Here is a 17,529-nt window from a genome sequence, read left to right on the forward strand (position 1 = left end):
CCATAAAGTTACGCTGGAGACAACAAATTTTAACATACTTCATGTCATGTCATCAAGTCACCATGCCACTGAAATATGATTATTAAGACAGCTTTGCCAAAAGATAACTCTTTAGAGAGAAAATATGAAGGAATACACAGCACTCATGTAAGATGTGTTCATTTTCATTCTTAGATAGTTTTCAGATCTGTGGACCATTCTAAGAAACTCCTAAGAAAATCCAAGAGATGTAGGTCGTGATATCGGAAAAGTTTTGGTTTAATTAAGCCTCAACTCTCACTAGAATGCTGTTAAAGTTTAATCTACAACCATCACGCCGTTTCATTTTCATATTCGACTGAAGCAACAAACTTTTGCTTAGTTAGAAAAATGGAAAGAAATGAGTTTGGTGATTGAACACTTTCATTTAAAAGGCTTAAAGACGAAAGAGATCAATGCTGAGGTGGATGAAGTTCATGGCATACCTGCACCTGCTTTTGCAACTGATTACAATTGGATAAATGAGTTTCAACGAGGCCATACATCCACACATTATGGACATCATTTGGGACCTCCAGTGGAAGTGATTTCCATTGAAATGATTGACAAAACTCATGATATGATTTCGAGTGATGGATAAAACTAAGCTAGCAAAACAGTTGAGGTCACAGGCATATCACAAGGTAGTCGTATTTTCCATTTTTCATGAAAAATTGGGTGAGAAAAAAATTCTCAGCAAGAATGGTGCCACGTTTGCCCTCAGTGGAGAATAAGCTCAACCAAGTGGTCGATTCAGAGGCTGGCTCTGGCACTTTTCCATCACAATCCTGATGAATTTCGGCATTGATACACAATGTGGACAAAACTTGGATACAATACCACCCTCCAGAGATACAGTCAAAACAGAGGGTTTCTAAAGGTGATCCAGCTCTGGAGAAGGAGAAGATGGCAAAATTAGCCGACTGGATATCGGCCATGGTTGTTGGGGATGCACATGGAATCACCTACATCAATTACTTGCAGAAAGGACAAACAATAAACGGAGAGTATGATGCATCATCATTACACCAGTTGAGCAAAGAAATTCAGAAACACATCCTCAATTTGAATGAATGTGAAACTCCAATAGCCGTAAACAGTTAACGTTTCTAAACAAAGTACAAATGAAATTAGTTGGCTAACGCCACAAGTCAAGAAGGGGTAAAAGGTAAAAAAGGAGAGGATAAGAAAGGTTAACCTAAGAGCTCATTTCTATCAACATCCTCATTTGGCAAAGAAAACTCTCTTCCATTAAGATAATGTACAAGTAAATACCTGAGCAGTTTTAATGGCAAAAATTATGGAATTAAAGTTTGAATAATAATTAAACAACATACAATTTATTCACCATATTTGGACCCCAATGACTTTTAATTATTTCCAAACATGAAAAAATGCCTGGGTGGGAATTCACATTGAACGAGGAGGTCATCGCCAACAGAGGGGAAAAAATATATTTAATTTTGCTTGGCAACAAATTAAGTCATTAATTAATTAATATGAACTCGTATCAGTAATCCTTTAATCAAATTTCTCCTTCGCCAGACATTTGTTTTTTCCGGGCTGTGCGATTAATTCAGCTTTCGGAGGAATATACGTCCTGCAACTCAATTGATCAGACAGGTGGTACTGTGCTCTTGTAAAACTATAATATAACACCATAATGACAATGACTGAAAAACTGAAACTAGGCACTTTCCATTGCTAGGAAAAACTCGAATAAATCACACGGAATGATGAAGGAGAGTTTCTATACACATATCCGATTATATCTCGACCATATTTTGGTCATCCACATATTTCGTTTGTCCGTGCTTCATCATGGATCCATTACCACATGGATAGTATTGACATTTTGATGTGATTGGATTGTCAAGGATCAGAATTGTGCCAGTGCAAAAACAACCCTGAAGGAAAATCTGAGACGATGACAGAAAATTATCTTGGCTGAGTGCCCATGGGAGGGTAATTAACGCAGGGCTGAAATCACCCAAGTACACTGTAACACCAAAAAACTAGTTTTGGCAATATGGATGATGGGACATGATCATGTAATTTTTTAAGCACATTACTGCCATCACAATGCTTAATGCAACTTGTCTCAATTGCATACATGGCGTAAAACACTCCAGTAGCCGTAAATAATTGTGGCAACCATGGACAAAGGGTAGAAGAATAACATGAATCTTTCGCAGGGGTATTGGTGATGAAATTAATCCCATAACACGGTAAAATTTAACATGAGCCAAGGCTCGAACACAAGAACAAACTCAACTACATCAAACACAAACTCTCACACACCAAGGGGTTGCTCGACCAAAAACCAATTTCACAGCAGGGATGATCAGAGTACATGATCACACAACCTGTTTGTGGTTCCATAGTGAGGAGGAGTTCACCCACTCATAGGAGGCCAACACTAGCAGACAACACCCATGCAAAGAAGCTCGGATGGGAATTCAACCCACACCAAAGTGAGAACAACTTATCAGGATCACACCAACTTAGTGGACTCCCCAAAGTGTCCGCAAGGATGTTATTCCAGTTTGCAGAGACTGGCCTCGTGAAAAGAGCACTCACGCCTCTCAACTGAACTCGTCCTTGGCTGGGGATGCACTGCTACGCCCCCCCGTCCACCCAAGAGCAACTTCACCGGGGGCAGATTGGCTCTCATTTTCCCTCCACCCAACTCCTCCTCCTCACCGGAAGAGTGTCACGCCATTCACCTTTCCAAGGCGGACACCATTCGCTTTGCCCATCATGCCTGCCACCACACATGGCCAACTCCCAACATCCAAATGAGGAGAGAGGACGTCATTGCATACCTAGACTCGAGATGGACGAAGATGAGGAGACCCTCTTCATTCGGTCCACGGGGGAGGAGACGGCTGGGTGGGCCGCATCCAGGACCCCTCCGCCCCCTCCCGGCCCACTCCCCGCCTCCACCCCCAGGTGGGGGAGGAGGCCCGACCCAGGCGCCAGCATCTTGAGGCGGTCCCTTGACGCTATTCTCTTCATTCCACTCACGGCGGTCAGGGTCACTTCTGACGGGGACAAAGAGAAACGCTTTAATTGATGGATGGCAGGGCTTAAATTTCCAACTCGACAATACCATTACATGGGCACGATGTCAATGATCCATTGATGGCCAATGCACAATATCAATTATTAATCTTATTCCCTTGGCCCATTCACCGGCACAATTTGCCAGCCTCAGTGGTGGCGGGGTGACACCCTCGCCTGCCAACTCAGAGGTCATGAGTTCAATTCCCACCTAGATGCGTTTCCCTCCACCTAGGGCTTGGGTGTTAGCGATTCCATCAAATGTAATACAGGCTCCAGTCGGAAGAAGGGACTATAAAGTCTAAATCTCGCCCCAATGAAGTTGATAAATAAATAAATGATACACCTGAGATCCCAAAATTATTTAAATATGTTTTGTTCATTCTATAACTTCAAGAACTCTGTTTTCAGGCATTTTTGTAATTAGACGGCCCTCCTATTGAAGGGAGTCTGGATACTGCTTGAAGGTTGCCCATTCAAATCTAATGAGCTTCACATGAACTCCTAGCAATGTGATTTTCTGGGCGTTGAATCTCCTTGAAATGTTGGAGAAGTAAGGCAGACGGAGGAAGAGAATGGGCATTTTGGAGGAAATGAAGGCAGGAAAAGCGTATGGAATTAAAATGTGCACAATTATGATGTGGACATGGACTACAACCTTGACATGGCGGAAGGGCTTGTGCACCCTGATAACGAGAGCTGAGCTGGCGGGAGCACTGATAATAAGATCAATAGGGTCAAACATGGCTATAATAAGGGCAACCATGCCAATTAAAGCAAAGGCTAGGAACCAGGCGAAAAGGTAGTCTGTGCAGTGTCTGTTCCTCAATGAGGCGGCTGCAAAGACATAACCCCAATTTGGAGGCCATTTAAGTAATGGTGCCATTTTAAAAATCCTATTGAGGAGGGCAATGGGAAACTACCTGAATTAATAGATCAGATGAGGCCTGGCTACTATGGGATTCGGCCCAATCAGCTGTGTGTCGTGCCTAGCCGTGGGAGAAGCAAAGCTTCCATGGACTTCATCACATTAAATCCTTCCAAGCAAAAGAGGCAGCAATCAAGAGGACCACAGTAATTAGAGTAAGGACTTGGAATGAAAGGATGACGTTGAGGGCAGGGAAATAGAGCGCGAGATGGGAAAAGGAAATATAGACATTTAAAGGCGAGGTGAGATGGAAGGATAGAAGGATTACTGGAGCGATAGCTATAGAGTAATATATATGGTGCAGGGGAAGAGAGTCAATGAGGGGTGGCAATAATATTGAACAAAAAGGTAGGAAGAAGCAAAGTTAACATAGAGCAAGAGACTGACAGAGTAATATTAGCACAAGTGCAGCTAACCAATAAACTTTGTCATTATTCAGGTCAACATGCCACCAAGCAATCATGGGGAGGAAGAAATTGACAGGATATGGGAACAATTAGAGGAAATATTGTGAATGTCTATGCAAGGAAACATGATTGTTGAAGCAGAAGGATAGGCGTAGATCTGAGGCTTTTGAGAGGTGTGGGTGTGGAGAAGGATGGAGAAGGTGAAGCGGACTGAAAGGAAAACAAATGAGCAAGTGCCAAGAGGAAATTGTTGGTGAAATCATAAGGAGGCATGAAAAATGTATGAAAAGAATTTTGATTCAGAATGGGATGTTGAAGACTGTGATGTTAGGCTAACGAGGAAGAGGCAGGAATGGGATAGGGACGGAATGAAGGGAGGAAAGAAGAAGGTGGAACTGAAGAGGGTCTTATTGTGGTGCCTGATTGTGTTTGTTTGCAGGGGCAAAGGAATGCATTGCTGTATAGTCTGCATTGATCCAAAACCTACCTTAAATGGTAGAATACATATAATAATAATATGGTGGGATTTTAGGATACGTAGTATTGTGTTTGGTGGGGGTTAGAAGTTCAGTAGTAGTCCTAGGGTCTAATAAAAAATTACATGAACTCTTACCTCATTAATGTGCGAATAACGTACACTGAGATTGAAAGGGATAGAATGCCTCTTGCTGCTGGAAACAGTATAAAAAATATGCCATTTGCCATCAGATAACTGAATGTTGGATAATCAATGCTCCACTGTGATTCATAATTAAATAAATAGTTCATTAACTAGTTTCTTTCTTGCAAGCAAAAAATATCATTTACTAGCACGTTCACTATCATCTTAACTTTTTCATCCAATTTTAGGAGTCTTTGATTACCCTCACGGCATGCCCTTGTGACCAGAAACGGAGGATTATACAGTATTATTATCATTCTTATTAATGATGTACATATCTGCTTTTTATCATGGATCTGAGGACATATAAACTGGACCTGAAGATATTCTCAGCAAGTTATCCCATCAATGATTATGATGCCACCTGTGTTGAAATGAACTACATACATACAAGGTATGTTCAAAAAGTATCACTACTTTTGTGTTTTTTCAAAAAATTATTCATTTATTCATGAATATCTATTTTGCCCCCTTCAAAGTAATCCCCATTTGATATTATACACTTGTGCCAACGTGCTTTCCAATCCTCAAAGCACTTCAAGAAATCATTTTGTGGGATCTTGTTCAGCTCCTCCTTCGATGGAGTCTTTATCTCGTCAATCGTAGCGTAGCGTTGTCCCTTAATGGGCCTCTTCAGTTTCGAGAACAAGGAAAAGTCACTGGGGACCAGATCTGGGGAATACGGTGGCTGCGGCATCATAAGTGTGTTGTTTTTGGCAAAAAGTTCACGCACAATTAACGATGTGTGAGCAGGGGTGTTGACATGGTGCAAAAGCCAATTTTTGTTTTTTCACAAATCCGGGCGTTTATGGCAGATTGCTTCCCGCGTATTGCGCATCACTTGCAGGTAGTATTCTTTATTTACCGTTCTACACTGTGGCAAGAACTCATGTTGCCCGCGCCCCTGTAATCAAAGAAAACTGTAAGCAAAACTTTTACATTCGACCGAACTTTCCGCGCTTTCTTCGGCCTTGGCTCGTGCTGCAGCTTCCATTGGGGTGATTGAGTTTTAGTTTCCACGTCATAACCGTAAACCCATGATTCGTCACCAGTTATGACCCTCTGCAGCAAATTTGGGTCGTCACGGACGGAGTCCAACACCTCATTAGCAATGTTAATGCAATGCTGTTTTTGGTTGAAATTGAGCAATTTTGGTACAAATTTTGCGGCAAAATAGCCAAATCATTGGTAAAAATTGAATGGCATGAGCCAATTGACACGTTTAGGTCCTCAGAAACTTCTGTTCCGGTGATTTGATGATTGGTCAATACTATTTTCGTGCTCCGGTGTCCGGCACGCTCTTCGACGTTTACACATTCTCAGCCTTCCGAGAACACTTTCTACCACCGATAAGCATTGCTTGGGTCCGAGGTAGCTGCTCCATATGCCACAGCCAACATTCGGAATGCATCTGCGCCCTTAATTTCGTTTTTCACACAAAATTTCATACAGATTCTTCGATCCATTTTTTGGAACAGGCAAAAATCAAAGACAAGCTAAAACAAGTCCAAGCAAAACAGCCGTCAACAATCAACGGAACATTCAAAATGGCGGAAATTATCGGCATAAGTGAGAGACATAGGTACCAACATAATGCCACAAAAAAAAACAAAAATCATACGTATCCCGTGGAAATTAAAAATTTGCGATACTTTTAGAATAGACCTTGTACATCTGGTTCCCATTAAGTAGAAAAGCATCTACTACCATGAAAAAAATGTTAATAGTCTTTTCTATTCAATTATGCAATTCACATAACAAAAATATGGATATTTGAGCAGATGATTTTGATGCTTCAAATGGGAACAATATTGGTGAGTGCTGGATGTCCATTCAGATGGTGTTTGTGGTACCAATGTTCTTCATGCAAGAGTGAAGAAGGCAGCAGGGCCAATTCTACGCACACACCTGGAACAAGGGGAAACTGTGGGCTCAGCATGCCATCCCTTGGACTCTTCCCTTCGTCCTGCTGCTGGAGGGCCACGCCCACAAATGCATTCTCAAACATAATCACCATCCACTGCAATGACACGACCAGCTCCTGTTGGGGAGGCAACATAGGAGAGGAGGCGTCATTCTCTAGGAAGCCAACAATATTCAGATGATGAGGGCAAATAAATGCATAATTCACAATGCACATTGAATATTGAGATGAACGAAAAAATGAAAATTTGCCGGTGCCTGCTTTAGGGCAGTACACGAGTGGACCATTGCCAATTTGTTTCGCAGGAACTTAAATGTATGACATCAAGAATAAAAATATACATCAATTCACACTCAATTATTCCCTTGTATTTGTTGAGAAATTAGATTTTAGAATATCCAGATCCATTTTCCTCAAAGCAAATCAAATGCTTGCTGCATTCAACTGCAGCACTTAACCAAGGATTTACAGTTTAGAAAGGATCTACCCTTTCGGAAACCATGCTGCTTATCCATCAACAACTCCTCCTGACTATCGAGATGCCCCATTATCGAACTAGCAACTATAGATTCCATGACCTTCCATGAAATGGATGAGAAGGAAATAGGTCTGTTATTGCTTGGTTCCTCCTTGTCTCTGTTTTTCAATATAGGTGTTACATCAGCTGTTCTGCAATTAGTGGTAACTTTGTGATCTAATAGCAATTTCTTAAATAGTATTTCTAGTTATGGCGCGATTTCCAATTCTAGGTTCTTAAATATTTGAGAGGGTATGTAACTGGGCCCGGAGGATTTATTAGGCTTAATATTTTTCAGCAAATTCTCTATTACTTAATATGAGATTCACATGTTGGGCATCAGTTGGTAGGAACGATTTGGCAAGCTATCGGGGGCGTTCTGTGAGATAATAGCGAAGATACTTTGAAAGAAGGACTTTAATAAGTTAGCCTTTTCTAAACTGCTGGGCACTCTTTTGCCTTTATCATTTTTGATTGAATTGGCAGTTGACTTATTCCCCTGAACTTCTCTGATGAATGACCTAATTGCTTTTGGATTCCCTTTCAAAATTTCTGCTAATCTTTTCCTTTTCAATTTGCTGAATGCTTTAGAAAAGGGAAAATGAAAACAATATGATTTAGAAATAATAGCTTTACCAGTACCAGCAATAACTCTAACCATACATGCATTTTGGATACCAAAATTGAAGGTTAAATGACTACCTTTCGGACTAAAGGGCTCATGTCCTGGGAAACGGTGTTGATGAGGGTCATTGCTATGCTGTGGTCAATGTTGTTGGCATGTTCACTCCGTTCCGTCACACTGCTGATGAAGGTACCAAGAGCATAGACTGCCGCTGCTCTAACCTAAAGAAATGAAAAATAAATTTAGCATTTTATTAAAAACGTCAGAATGCTGGACGCTGTCATTCCTTGACCGAGACACCACACTGAAGGCAAGGGCCAAAATAGATGGAACGACCACCACAAATTCACTGGCGCATCCACTGCATGTTTTGTTAGTGGTTGAAAATTGATCACCCATCCCAAACCCACGAGATATTAAGAGTATGCAACATGAATTCACCACCTTATTCGTCCACGCCTGTTGTAGTGTTTTCTGCCAAAAAAAATATTGTAGCAGTATTTTGAAATTATAACATGACACAAATTTTTATAAAAATTCAATGGCAGCACATTTTAAAGCTCAGAATAATGTTCTTTTGTTATGAATTACAGAAGACATGAAACTGAAACTCCCTGAATTGCCCAATAGATGATGGTGTTATTGTTCCCATAAAAATATCAATGATTACCTTTTCCATCACATTCTGTCTGGCCATGGCTTACAATGCAACATTAACATTCAATATGATAAAATTCAGAGGGGCGTGATACTCCTGTGAGTATAACATAGGGCTATGGACTGAAGGCCCTAGATTCAATTCCTGGTGATGCCTTTGGCCACCTCCAGCTTCTCCTAAGCTCTGTGGGTATCATATGTTCCGGGGAAACCAAAGGTGTTTTAGGGAAAGGAAGTAGCCCTGCCTACTCTGATGTGCAACTTTTACCCACCACAGAGGGGTTATTGTTAGTATTTGCTTAAATATGCCCTTGCCTATCAAAACAACCCTGTGATTGACTACTATGGTTTTTTATGATAAAATTTGGAAATAGGAATAATTAATAATGTAATTCTGTGCCACTAGCTTTTTGTCCTCAGAGAAATGTGCCTTTGCCTCAGCAGAGAAACCATTCTTTGAAATTTCTGCATGTAAATGTACCAAATTGACCCCAGGAAAACTGTATTTTGGCCATTGCTGCACTTCCTTCACCCATTACAGTTTAAATTCATTCTTACTTTCTGTTCCCCTCTTTACTTTTCCCCTGCCTCTAGCTATGTCTCCGACCTAACCAGTACCAGCAGTTTTCACCTGCCTGGCGTTTTATTGCTTATGTACATCTAAAACTGATAAAAAAGATTTAGAAAACTATAATTCACATTTTCAATTAGAATTCTTGCACAGATGACAAACAGGTAGAAACTTTGACAAAAGTTCACGTACACATACTTAAAGAGATCCTAAAATTTTCACAACAATTATCAATGTATTTTTAACTACACCCTGCCTTCCTAGATAATTAAAAGTGCATCAATTTGACCCACTAGTGCAGTTAACAATGCTTTTTGAGATCTAAGAGGGAAACAGGAATGACTCTGGGTCACATTTCAAAGGCCCACCCATCCATAGACTCCTGCCGAGATTGGACGTTTGAACATGAAGTAGGTTGCCCCTCGATTGGAAAGAAAGGGTTCAGAGTGGAATCGAGCACAAATGATGCCCTGTCTTTTTAACCCCTCGTGTTTTTTACGCTTCCTTCACTTTATTTGATTTGCAATCCTATCAAAGGCATATATACTCGTCATGATGGAATGTAACTAGAAGCACCAAGTGCAAATTTGATCTGAGTCATTGATTTCCCTTCACCAGTATTGACTTATTTTCTTCACACTCATCTGATATTAGGACATCCATACGCCACGCTTTTTCTAAACCTTTTTCTTTACCAATGCATATCCCATTGTAAACTATACTGATCACACTAACTTTTGTGTTGCTAGTGCTCATGGCTAACAGATTGAAGGCACCTCTCATCACCTGAGACAGACAAAAAGGAATACAAATTTTATTTATGAACATAATTTTCATATTTATCGACCTTCGGGTTGATTACTGTGTTTATGGTGTTTTTTTATCATTTTACATTATTTTGGCTATTGACAATGAAGTTTGTTTACCACAGGTCTTTGATCCAAATGCTCTCAATTAGTCCTGTCATTACATGGAGCACATATTTTGTCAAAAAAGCTGGTAGGCACTGGCAACAGTGGGGAAGCTGGGGATGAGCATAAAGGATGCCAAATGAACCATTAATTGACAGCATCTAAAAGTTATTTTAAAAATGTCTAATCAGTTCGCATAAAGGTCTAATGTCACTTGAGAATAATTTGAAAGAAAGAAAAATTCCAAAAACTCAACCGTTGAAGTGCAAAATATTGATCTGCTTTTTCAATAAGTATGCTTATTTATATACTGCCATATCAATTCTACTATGAATTGTTCATTCATTTTATAACAGTCTTTTTAATTTCATTTAACCACTGCAATGATTGCTGGAACTCAATCAAGTGCACATGATAAGAAAGCTTTGGCAAATGGACATTTGCACCTTTGAGACACCCGACGCCCTCGCCTTGGGAGATGGAAACCTTCATGGATGCAACGTAGAGGGATTACACCTTGTGTCATCTTACAATGAGGCTTCCTGTCACGAGGGGACATTGCTTATTGCCAAAATTCAAAGTGCTGCACCTTAGGCCCTGCGTTCCACCAATGGAATCATGGAGTGCCCTCGAAACATCTAACACCCCACACATCTGGAGAGATGAGGACGTGACATCCTCTGCCTATGAGTCAGACTTTCCAAGTAAGGGGGATGTTGCTCGTTGCGAAAATGCTGAGTGCTGCATGGTCATGCTCCCCTCTGCATCGGAGCACCAAATAATAACTAAACTGCAATTAATTTTTGGTTAAATTGCCCCAAAGCACAATGCTAGCTAAAGGATTGCATGTTTACTATAACATGAAAAATATTATATAAATTATTATACATAATAATGTTTCTACAGAAATTTTTCATAAATTCTGCATTTCACATTAAATGGCCTGGCAATTTTGGCATGAAATGAATAAATGGCACATGACACTCAAAGCGTTAAATAATGTAATTTCTTCCATTGAACTTAAAACTGAATAAAATTCATCCTAAACCTAGGCAAGACATATGAAATAGGTCACTTGAAATTATTAATGTTATGAGCCAAGAGTTTGCGGCAGATAAAATTTGCATTTCTTTGTCATTCATGTTACATATGGCATACAAAATGTAAAATGGCGACATATTTCATTTGATAACAAAACTAAATTCACCGGTCAGAACTCACTGAATCACTCAGTCCGTTGGAAAAAAAGCCACATTTCTTATTACAATGGGAATATGACATGCCAACCAGGAATTCTGGTGAATTACTCCATAAGACCAGTTCATGCAAGTTAGTGCGCAACAACCCTGGCAAAAAAACAAAACTATAGCAGGGCCAACTTCACCGACAAATGAAGTATGATTCACCAGAAGCACCTTCCTCCTCATGACAATCCAAATATTGGCGATGGACACCAGGAATAGAGGCATTGTGGATGCAAACGGGAATGGGAAAGGAGGGCTCAGTCTGGATCAAAGTCCCCTGGAGCACCACCCGTTAGTTCATCAGACAGTTGCTCTATTCCTACACCACCAATCCCAAGCATTTGGAGCGCCCATTCATCTAGAGCACCTCTTACCAGTCGGGAAAAAGTTCACATTTCTTATTAAAATTGGAATATGATATGCCAATCAGGAATTCTGGTGAATTACATGATAGTTGAAATGCCTCCTTTTCGTAAAAAACTACATTTTAATTTACAGTTAAGCGAAATTCAAAATCAGATGTTTAATGCATAATATATAGAAATTCACAGATTTTCAAATGCACTGTCATTTCATGCAACTGAGCATGCTGCAAAAAATTAGAGCCCCTAACCATAAATCTAAGAGACTGAAGTTCTAAAGAAGGAATCTGTTTTTACACTTTTTGGTTTCAAGAGGCCACTGGAGCACACCTACCTCTGGGACCGGGTCTGTTAAGAGGGTATAGAGTTTCTCGTGAGCTATGTCACGGACACCACACCATTTCGCGGCATCGTAGTTCGCCCAGAGTCGGCCGAGACAGACGGCCAACCACTGGCGCAGCAAAGCGTTGTTGTCCTGCAACTGTTCCAAGCATATTGACACCAAGCTCCCTTGTAGTGCAGCCGCCTGCCCAGCAGGGTAGCCGTGGACCATGCTGGCCAGCACAAATGCTGCCAGGGTACGGTGCTCTCCCTGGTGCCGGCGGGAGCAAAAGAAAGACACCAACATTAATATCAACAGCACGGGGAGGGAGCGCTCCGCCCTGTTTCTTGCAAAAGAGGGCATTCAAGGCGAGGGGGAGGAGGAGTCTCGTCATTGCATGGATTGGGGTTTGCATTGCATTAATCGGATAGGTTCCCACAAAACTACAAGACATTAGTATGTAATACCTTAGGATGTTCAATTTTCATACATCAGAAGGGCAAAATTATTCTGTATTAAATTCTGCAGCCCAGGCTCTTCATCACTAATCACAAGGTTATTGAGTTCATTTAATCTCCTTAGCACAAACGTTGATTGGCATTGTGATGCATTGCCCAAATTTCAGATGAAATCCATGGAAATTTTATTGAAAATTTATACAAATCCAGCATGAATTATGTATTCTGTGCAATACCATCAGTAGACGTCTTGTCATAGAATTAAAAATAATTAGTTTCCCTTTCCCAAAAATTTGTTGAATGTATTCATTTTTATTTTCAAGGGTTTCATTGTTTATCTCTCATTTTACATCATTTTGTGTGATATGGCATACGGGTATTATATTGAAAATTGGGAATTTGCCCATAATAAACATTATTATTTCTATTATTATCGCCTCCTCATTTGACAACAAATACATTTTTCCCAAGTATATTTTCTTTTGATCATGCCTGTAGCATATTCAAAGTAACAAGATTGTGATGCCTTTGAAAAGGAACAAGTTACTTCTATCAAAATATCACAACTTGCGCATAATATCACATTAAAAGAACTAAAAAACTACAGATTAAAATTAAATTCCAATGAATAAAAATTAAATAAAAATCAAAATTATTTAATGCTGCAATATTAGGCTATTTGATTGTATTCTGTAGCCACAAATTTGAAGTTAACATGCATCTTGTCCCACTCTGTTATTCAGCTATGATTCTATCTAGGTTATCGAAGTTTTATAGAAGGGATACGAATTTCTGAGCGATGAGTTTACTTTGATATGATTTTAGCATCTGGGATACCCTAAAGAGCAAAACATGACTACTAAAAGTACAGGGTGCTCAAATAACATGCAATTTTTATTTTGTTTGTGGAACATGCACTACGGGTTCCTCTGGCAGTTCTCAATATTTTCCAGGGATAAGCATTTTTATCATTCCTTGACAAACACCAGAGAAAACTAGACAATGAACTTGAGACAAGTGCCATTGCCTGGGCTTCTCTCTTCTCTGCCCCCCTCCCCCCCCCCAACCCTAATTGCCCCTAAAGAATTAACCCTATTGCCGATGGTCTCTACGTACACTTGGAAGCATTTTGGTGGGCCTCTCCGAAGGGCTTCAAGAAAAGAGCAGGCATTTGATTTGGCAAAGAGTTTTCATTGTTTCTCCCTCTTCTGTTAGCGGTTATAACATCAAATCCTCCCGCAAAACACGACCAATTCTCCCTCCTCCAGCCGTTCTCTCCAATCTTCAATGCCATAACGGCCTTCACGTCTCTCTTGGCTACCTGAGCTATTGACCGGGTGAAGAGGATGGAGACAGTTGGGAAAAAAAGCGGTCTTTTTGTTAAATGCACGTTTTTTGGAAAATGTCTTCATTCTTCTTTTCACATTTTGTTTTTTTTAACAGTAATTTTGAAGTATGATCACTAATCATGTTATGCTTTCATGCGACATGATTTATAAGTCTTAAATAGTTTTCGGTGATTGGAGATCACCATGGTTCATGGCAGTAGGCCCGTTTATGAATTGGGTGATAGAAAACAATGAGCAGAGAAATGGCTTTGTCATTTGCTTAGGATAAGCATAATCATATTCCATAAATGAATAAAATAAATATTAATTCTTGTGCCTTTAAGGGCATTACTCTAATTACAGTCAAATATGAGTTACAAGCATCTGCTCATGCACATATCTACCAAGGCAGTTAATTTATCATCCCTCCGATTGACCATATCAATAGCTCAGATTACTCCGGTTCCATATTATTTACTCTCAATCACATTACTTGCTGAATTAAAGTCACTTTTTGCCTTCCCTAATGGCCATATCAGTGATTTAATTGTTTAGAATTGCCAAATTACTCATATTATGTGACATCTGTAGGACTGCACCCGATATTGCCTGGCTAACTGAATCAGAATTCCCATTTGAGCAATATATTAATGCATTCCTTTCGAAGTAACTGACCTGCATCTATGCTCAATCAAAAGACACCAATATCTGACAAAAAACCAGACCATGCAAATTTAGTAGATATGACACCTAATAACTGAACAAAAGGAAGGTGTATGGCAAGTCTTTTATGCCATTACTGAGAATATAAACCAAACAAACATGTCATATGTACATTGAAATCACAGGAAACAAGGGTTGATGTTTTGACTCGTATCAACTGATTATGTACCAACATGAAATATCATGACCACAGACAAGACTGTTTCATTATCAATTCCCTCACTGAAAATAGCATTCCAAGGAAGCATCTTCAAGGTAAATCAAGAACTTACTGAAATATATTGAGAAGCCATTGCCAATACAACATGAGAAGACAAGCGAAGGTCATGATCATATTCAAACAAGTCATTGACCATGCTAAGGAAAGACCCTTTGTAGTGATCTTCCATCAAATATTTTGGATGAAGCAGCAAAAAATTCCAATTGGCTTCAACAATTCAAACTAAGCATTAGTTCAGCATTTAATGGCACATATTTTGATGTGACATTAAGCATCATAAATGAAAACAAGAAAAACCAAACAAAGTATTCATTATTACAGTAATGATATTACGGTTAACACTACAACATAACATTCTGACATTATTAATCAGTAAAACTGACCAAAATGGTAGGATCCTGAAGTACAGACAGAAAGTACTTGTGGCCATTTTCTCTCACTAGATCAGCTTGACATGTCTAAAAGAGAAAAAGCAAGTGGATATTGAGTATGAGAAATAGGCTGAGTGAAAAGGACATATGATAATTAAAAGAATTTTAATTTCATATCGTAATAAATGAAGTTAACCTTTCTTTCAACACATTTATGACAAAAAGAGAATTAGAGAAAAGAAATATACTTCCCACTAACTTGGCGTTAAATATATTGGTATCATGTTCTGTATGCAATTAAAGCCTGCATAGTTCATAGGGCTATGGGCAGAATTGACTATGATAGCTGTAAAAATGATAGTTATATGTAGTCCATCACAGTACATGGACAGTCCATATGGGACGCAATGCTATATTTTGCATTGATTACTCACAGATGACAAGTTGACAGCGTAAAATTCCCAAAGAATAAAATGGTGCATCATGTTGGGGAATAAAACACAGGCCCCTATTCAGCATTTCAGAACTAGTTGTTATATACCCGTTTGATACAAAGTAGCACCTTAATGTGTCCAGGTCATTTAATAGGATGAGGGAAGAAGGAATATTTATTTAAAGGGTAACTTACAAGATGTTTTGGCGAGCCAAACTCTTGACTCTTCGAAAGTAGTGATTATGCACCTTCATACACAAGCAACAGTTATGCTATATCGTGGTAGCAGTATTTTAAACAATTAGGACCCCATTTCCCAAAGCTACAAGCTTATTTATAACTATTATAACAAAAACCCTAAATGAAATATTGAATTTTATAAATCACAACAGGTCAAACATAGATCAATGATAAGTGTCCCAACAGATTTGGACAATTGGATGGCTCGATGTGTTTATTTACAAGATCGCAGCTTTGAGAAATGGGTCCTAGGATAACCAGAGCGTTCAAGCAGGAGTTTGGTCTTGATGGATGAGGGCAGAGCTCCACTATGCAAACTTAGTCCTAAGAATAATGAAATTCACACTTTTACAGAGAATAAATTAGGAGGACAGTTATTTTGTCTCCACCATTAGTTCTTATGGTATCTGGAACACCACGCCACTTGAGATTTTAAAGTTGGGTAGTCAAAAGGTTCCATGCATCATATCCATTGGATGTGAACCAAAAACCTGTACCAAAATGTTTGATTCACTTGGCTCCCATGCCACAGGCCTTAAGAATATTATGTATGAAAAGATGACCATTTTGTTAGTGCACTAGCTGTTTCTCTTTCATTCCTGAGAATGGTCATGATTAATTAGATAAATTGAAACGGATTGTATCCAGCCACAAGAGAACGATATAGAGGGGGGCAGGTTGGCATTCTTATTTAAACCTTTGAAAAACAAGCAGATGATCTTCTTCTGAACTCTAAATTATGAACAGAGGAACATCAGCAGAACAAGGGGTACAAGTGGGTTTCTGACACTACAAGGAATGTATGAACATCACTTTCATGAAGATGCTGTGTAATCAATTACACCCGAACAGAAGGGAAGATCATACGGATGAATTCATTGCTATTGATTACTACAGTTTTGTCATCAAGGACTAATCACAGAAGGCCTCCCAAAACATTGCATCATAGTGTGAATTTCAGATGCAAAGCTTTCACAAGCTTCGTAAAAACATAATTCACTCTTCAGAAGAGTTATATATTGTTAAAGGTACAAATAAAACAATTTCAAGATGCTTATCACATGCTGGACATTGTCACATGAAGTTCTTAGGAAGAGCAGCATTGTTTGTGGTTCTTTTTTACCTTCCAGAGACCACGAGTATGCTGTGTGCTTACTGGGATGTAGATGAGCTGGTTTTTGTCCATTATAAGATTTCAATGGACCTGACACCCTGGAGTATACATGACACTCACAATTGTAGGCACACAAGACTGATCCAGCTGAAAAATGCAGTATTAGTCTTGCCTAGCCTTTATGTCGCCAAGATTTATTTTTCAAATTGAGACAATAGATGCCAAATCAAAGACTAAGAAAGGGCAACTCGTTTAATGAGAATATTAGCCTGATTTGAAAACATTACCACTGCCAAGCACTTAGCAATGATAACGCTCAAACGAGTAGTGACATTAAACAGCAAAGTAATGGCGACTTTTGCATTTAGTATGGCACTCTACAGTTGGGAAAAATGCATTTGACCAAAGCATCACAGAAACCTTCGAAATTTG

At 39.4% G+C, this 17,529-nt stretch overlaps 1 protein-coding gene across 1 annotated transcript in view; it reads right to left on the reverse strand.

Annotated features, from left to right (window-relative positions):
* The window catches only part of LOC139695801 (regulatory-associated protein of mTOR-like), a 68,791-nt gene that overhangs the window by 21,591 nt on the left and 29,671 nt on the right, over window positions 1-17,529 (reverse strand). Inside the window, exons 12-16 of the mRNA XM_071594586.1 lie at window positions 15,323-15,397; window positions 12,223-12,480; window positions 8,221-8,364; window positions 6,986-7,118; window positions 2,844-3,062 (exon numbers count right to left, since the gene is read on the reverse strand). Of these exons, the coding sequence (XP_071450687.1) occupies window positions 2,844-3,062; window positions 6,986-7,118; window positions 8,221-8,364; window positions 12,223-12,480; window positions 15,323-15,397 (829 nt within the window). The remainder of the gene's footprint in view (window positions 1-2,843; window positions 3,063-6,985; window positions 7,119-8,220; window positions 8,365-12,222; window positions 12,481-15,322; window positions 15,398-17,529) is intronic.

Source organism: Hetaerina americana, unplaced genomic scaffold (assembly GCF_022747635.1).
Source record: "Hetaerina americana unplaced genomic scaffold, ioHetAmer1.1.p SCAF_64, whole genome shotgun sequence".
NCBI classification, from domain to species: Eukaryota; Metazoa; Arthropoda; class Insecta; order Odonata; family Calopterygidae; genus Hetaerina; species Hetaerina americana.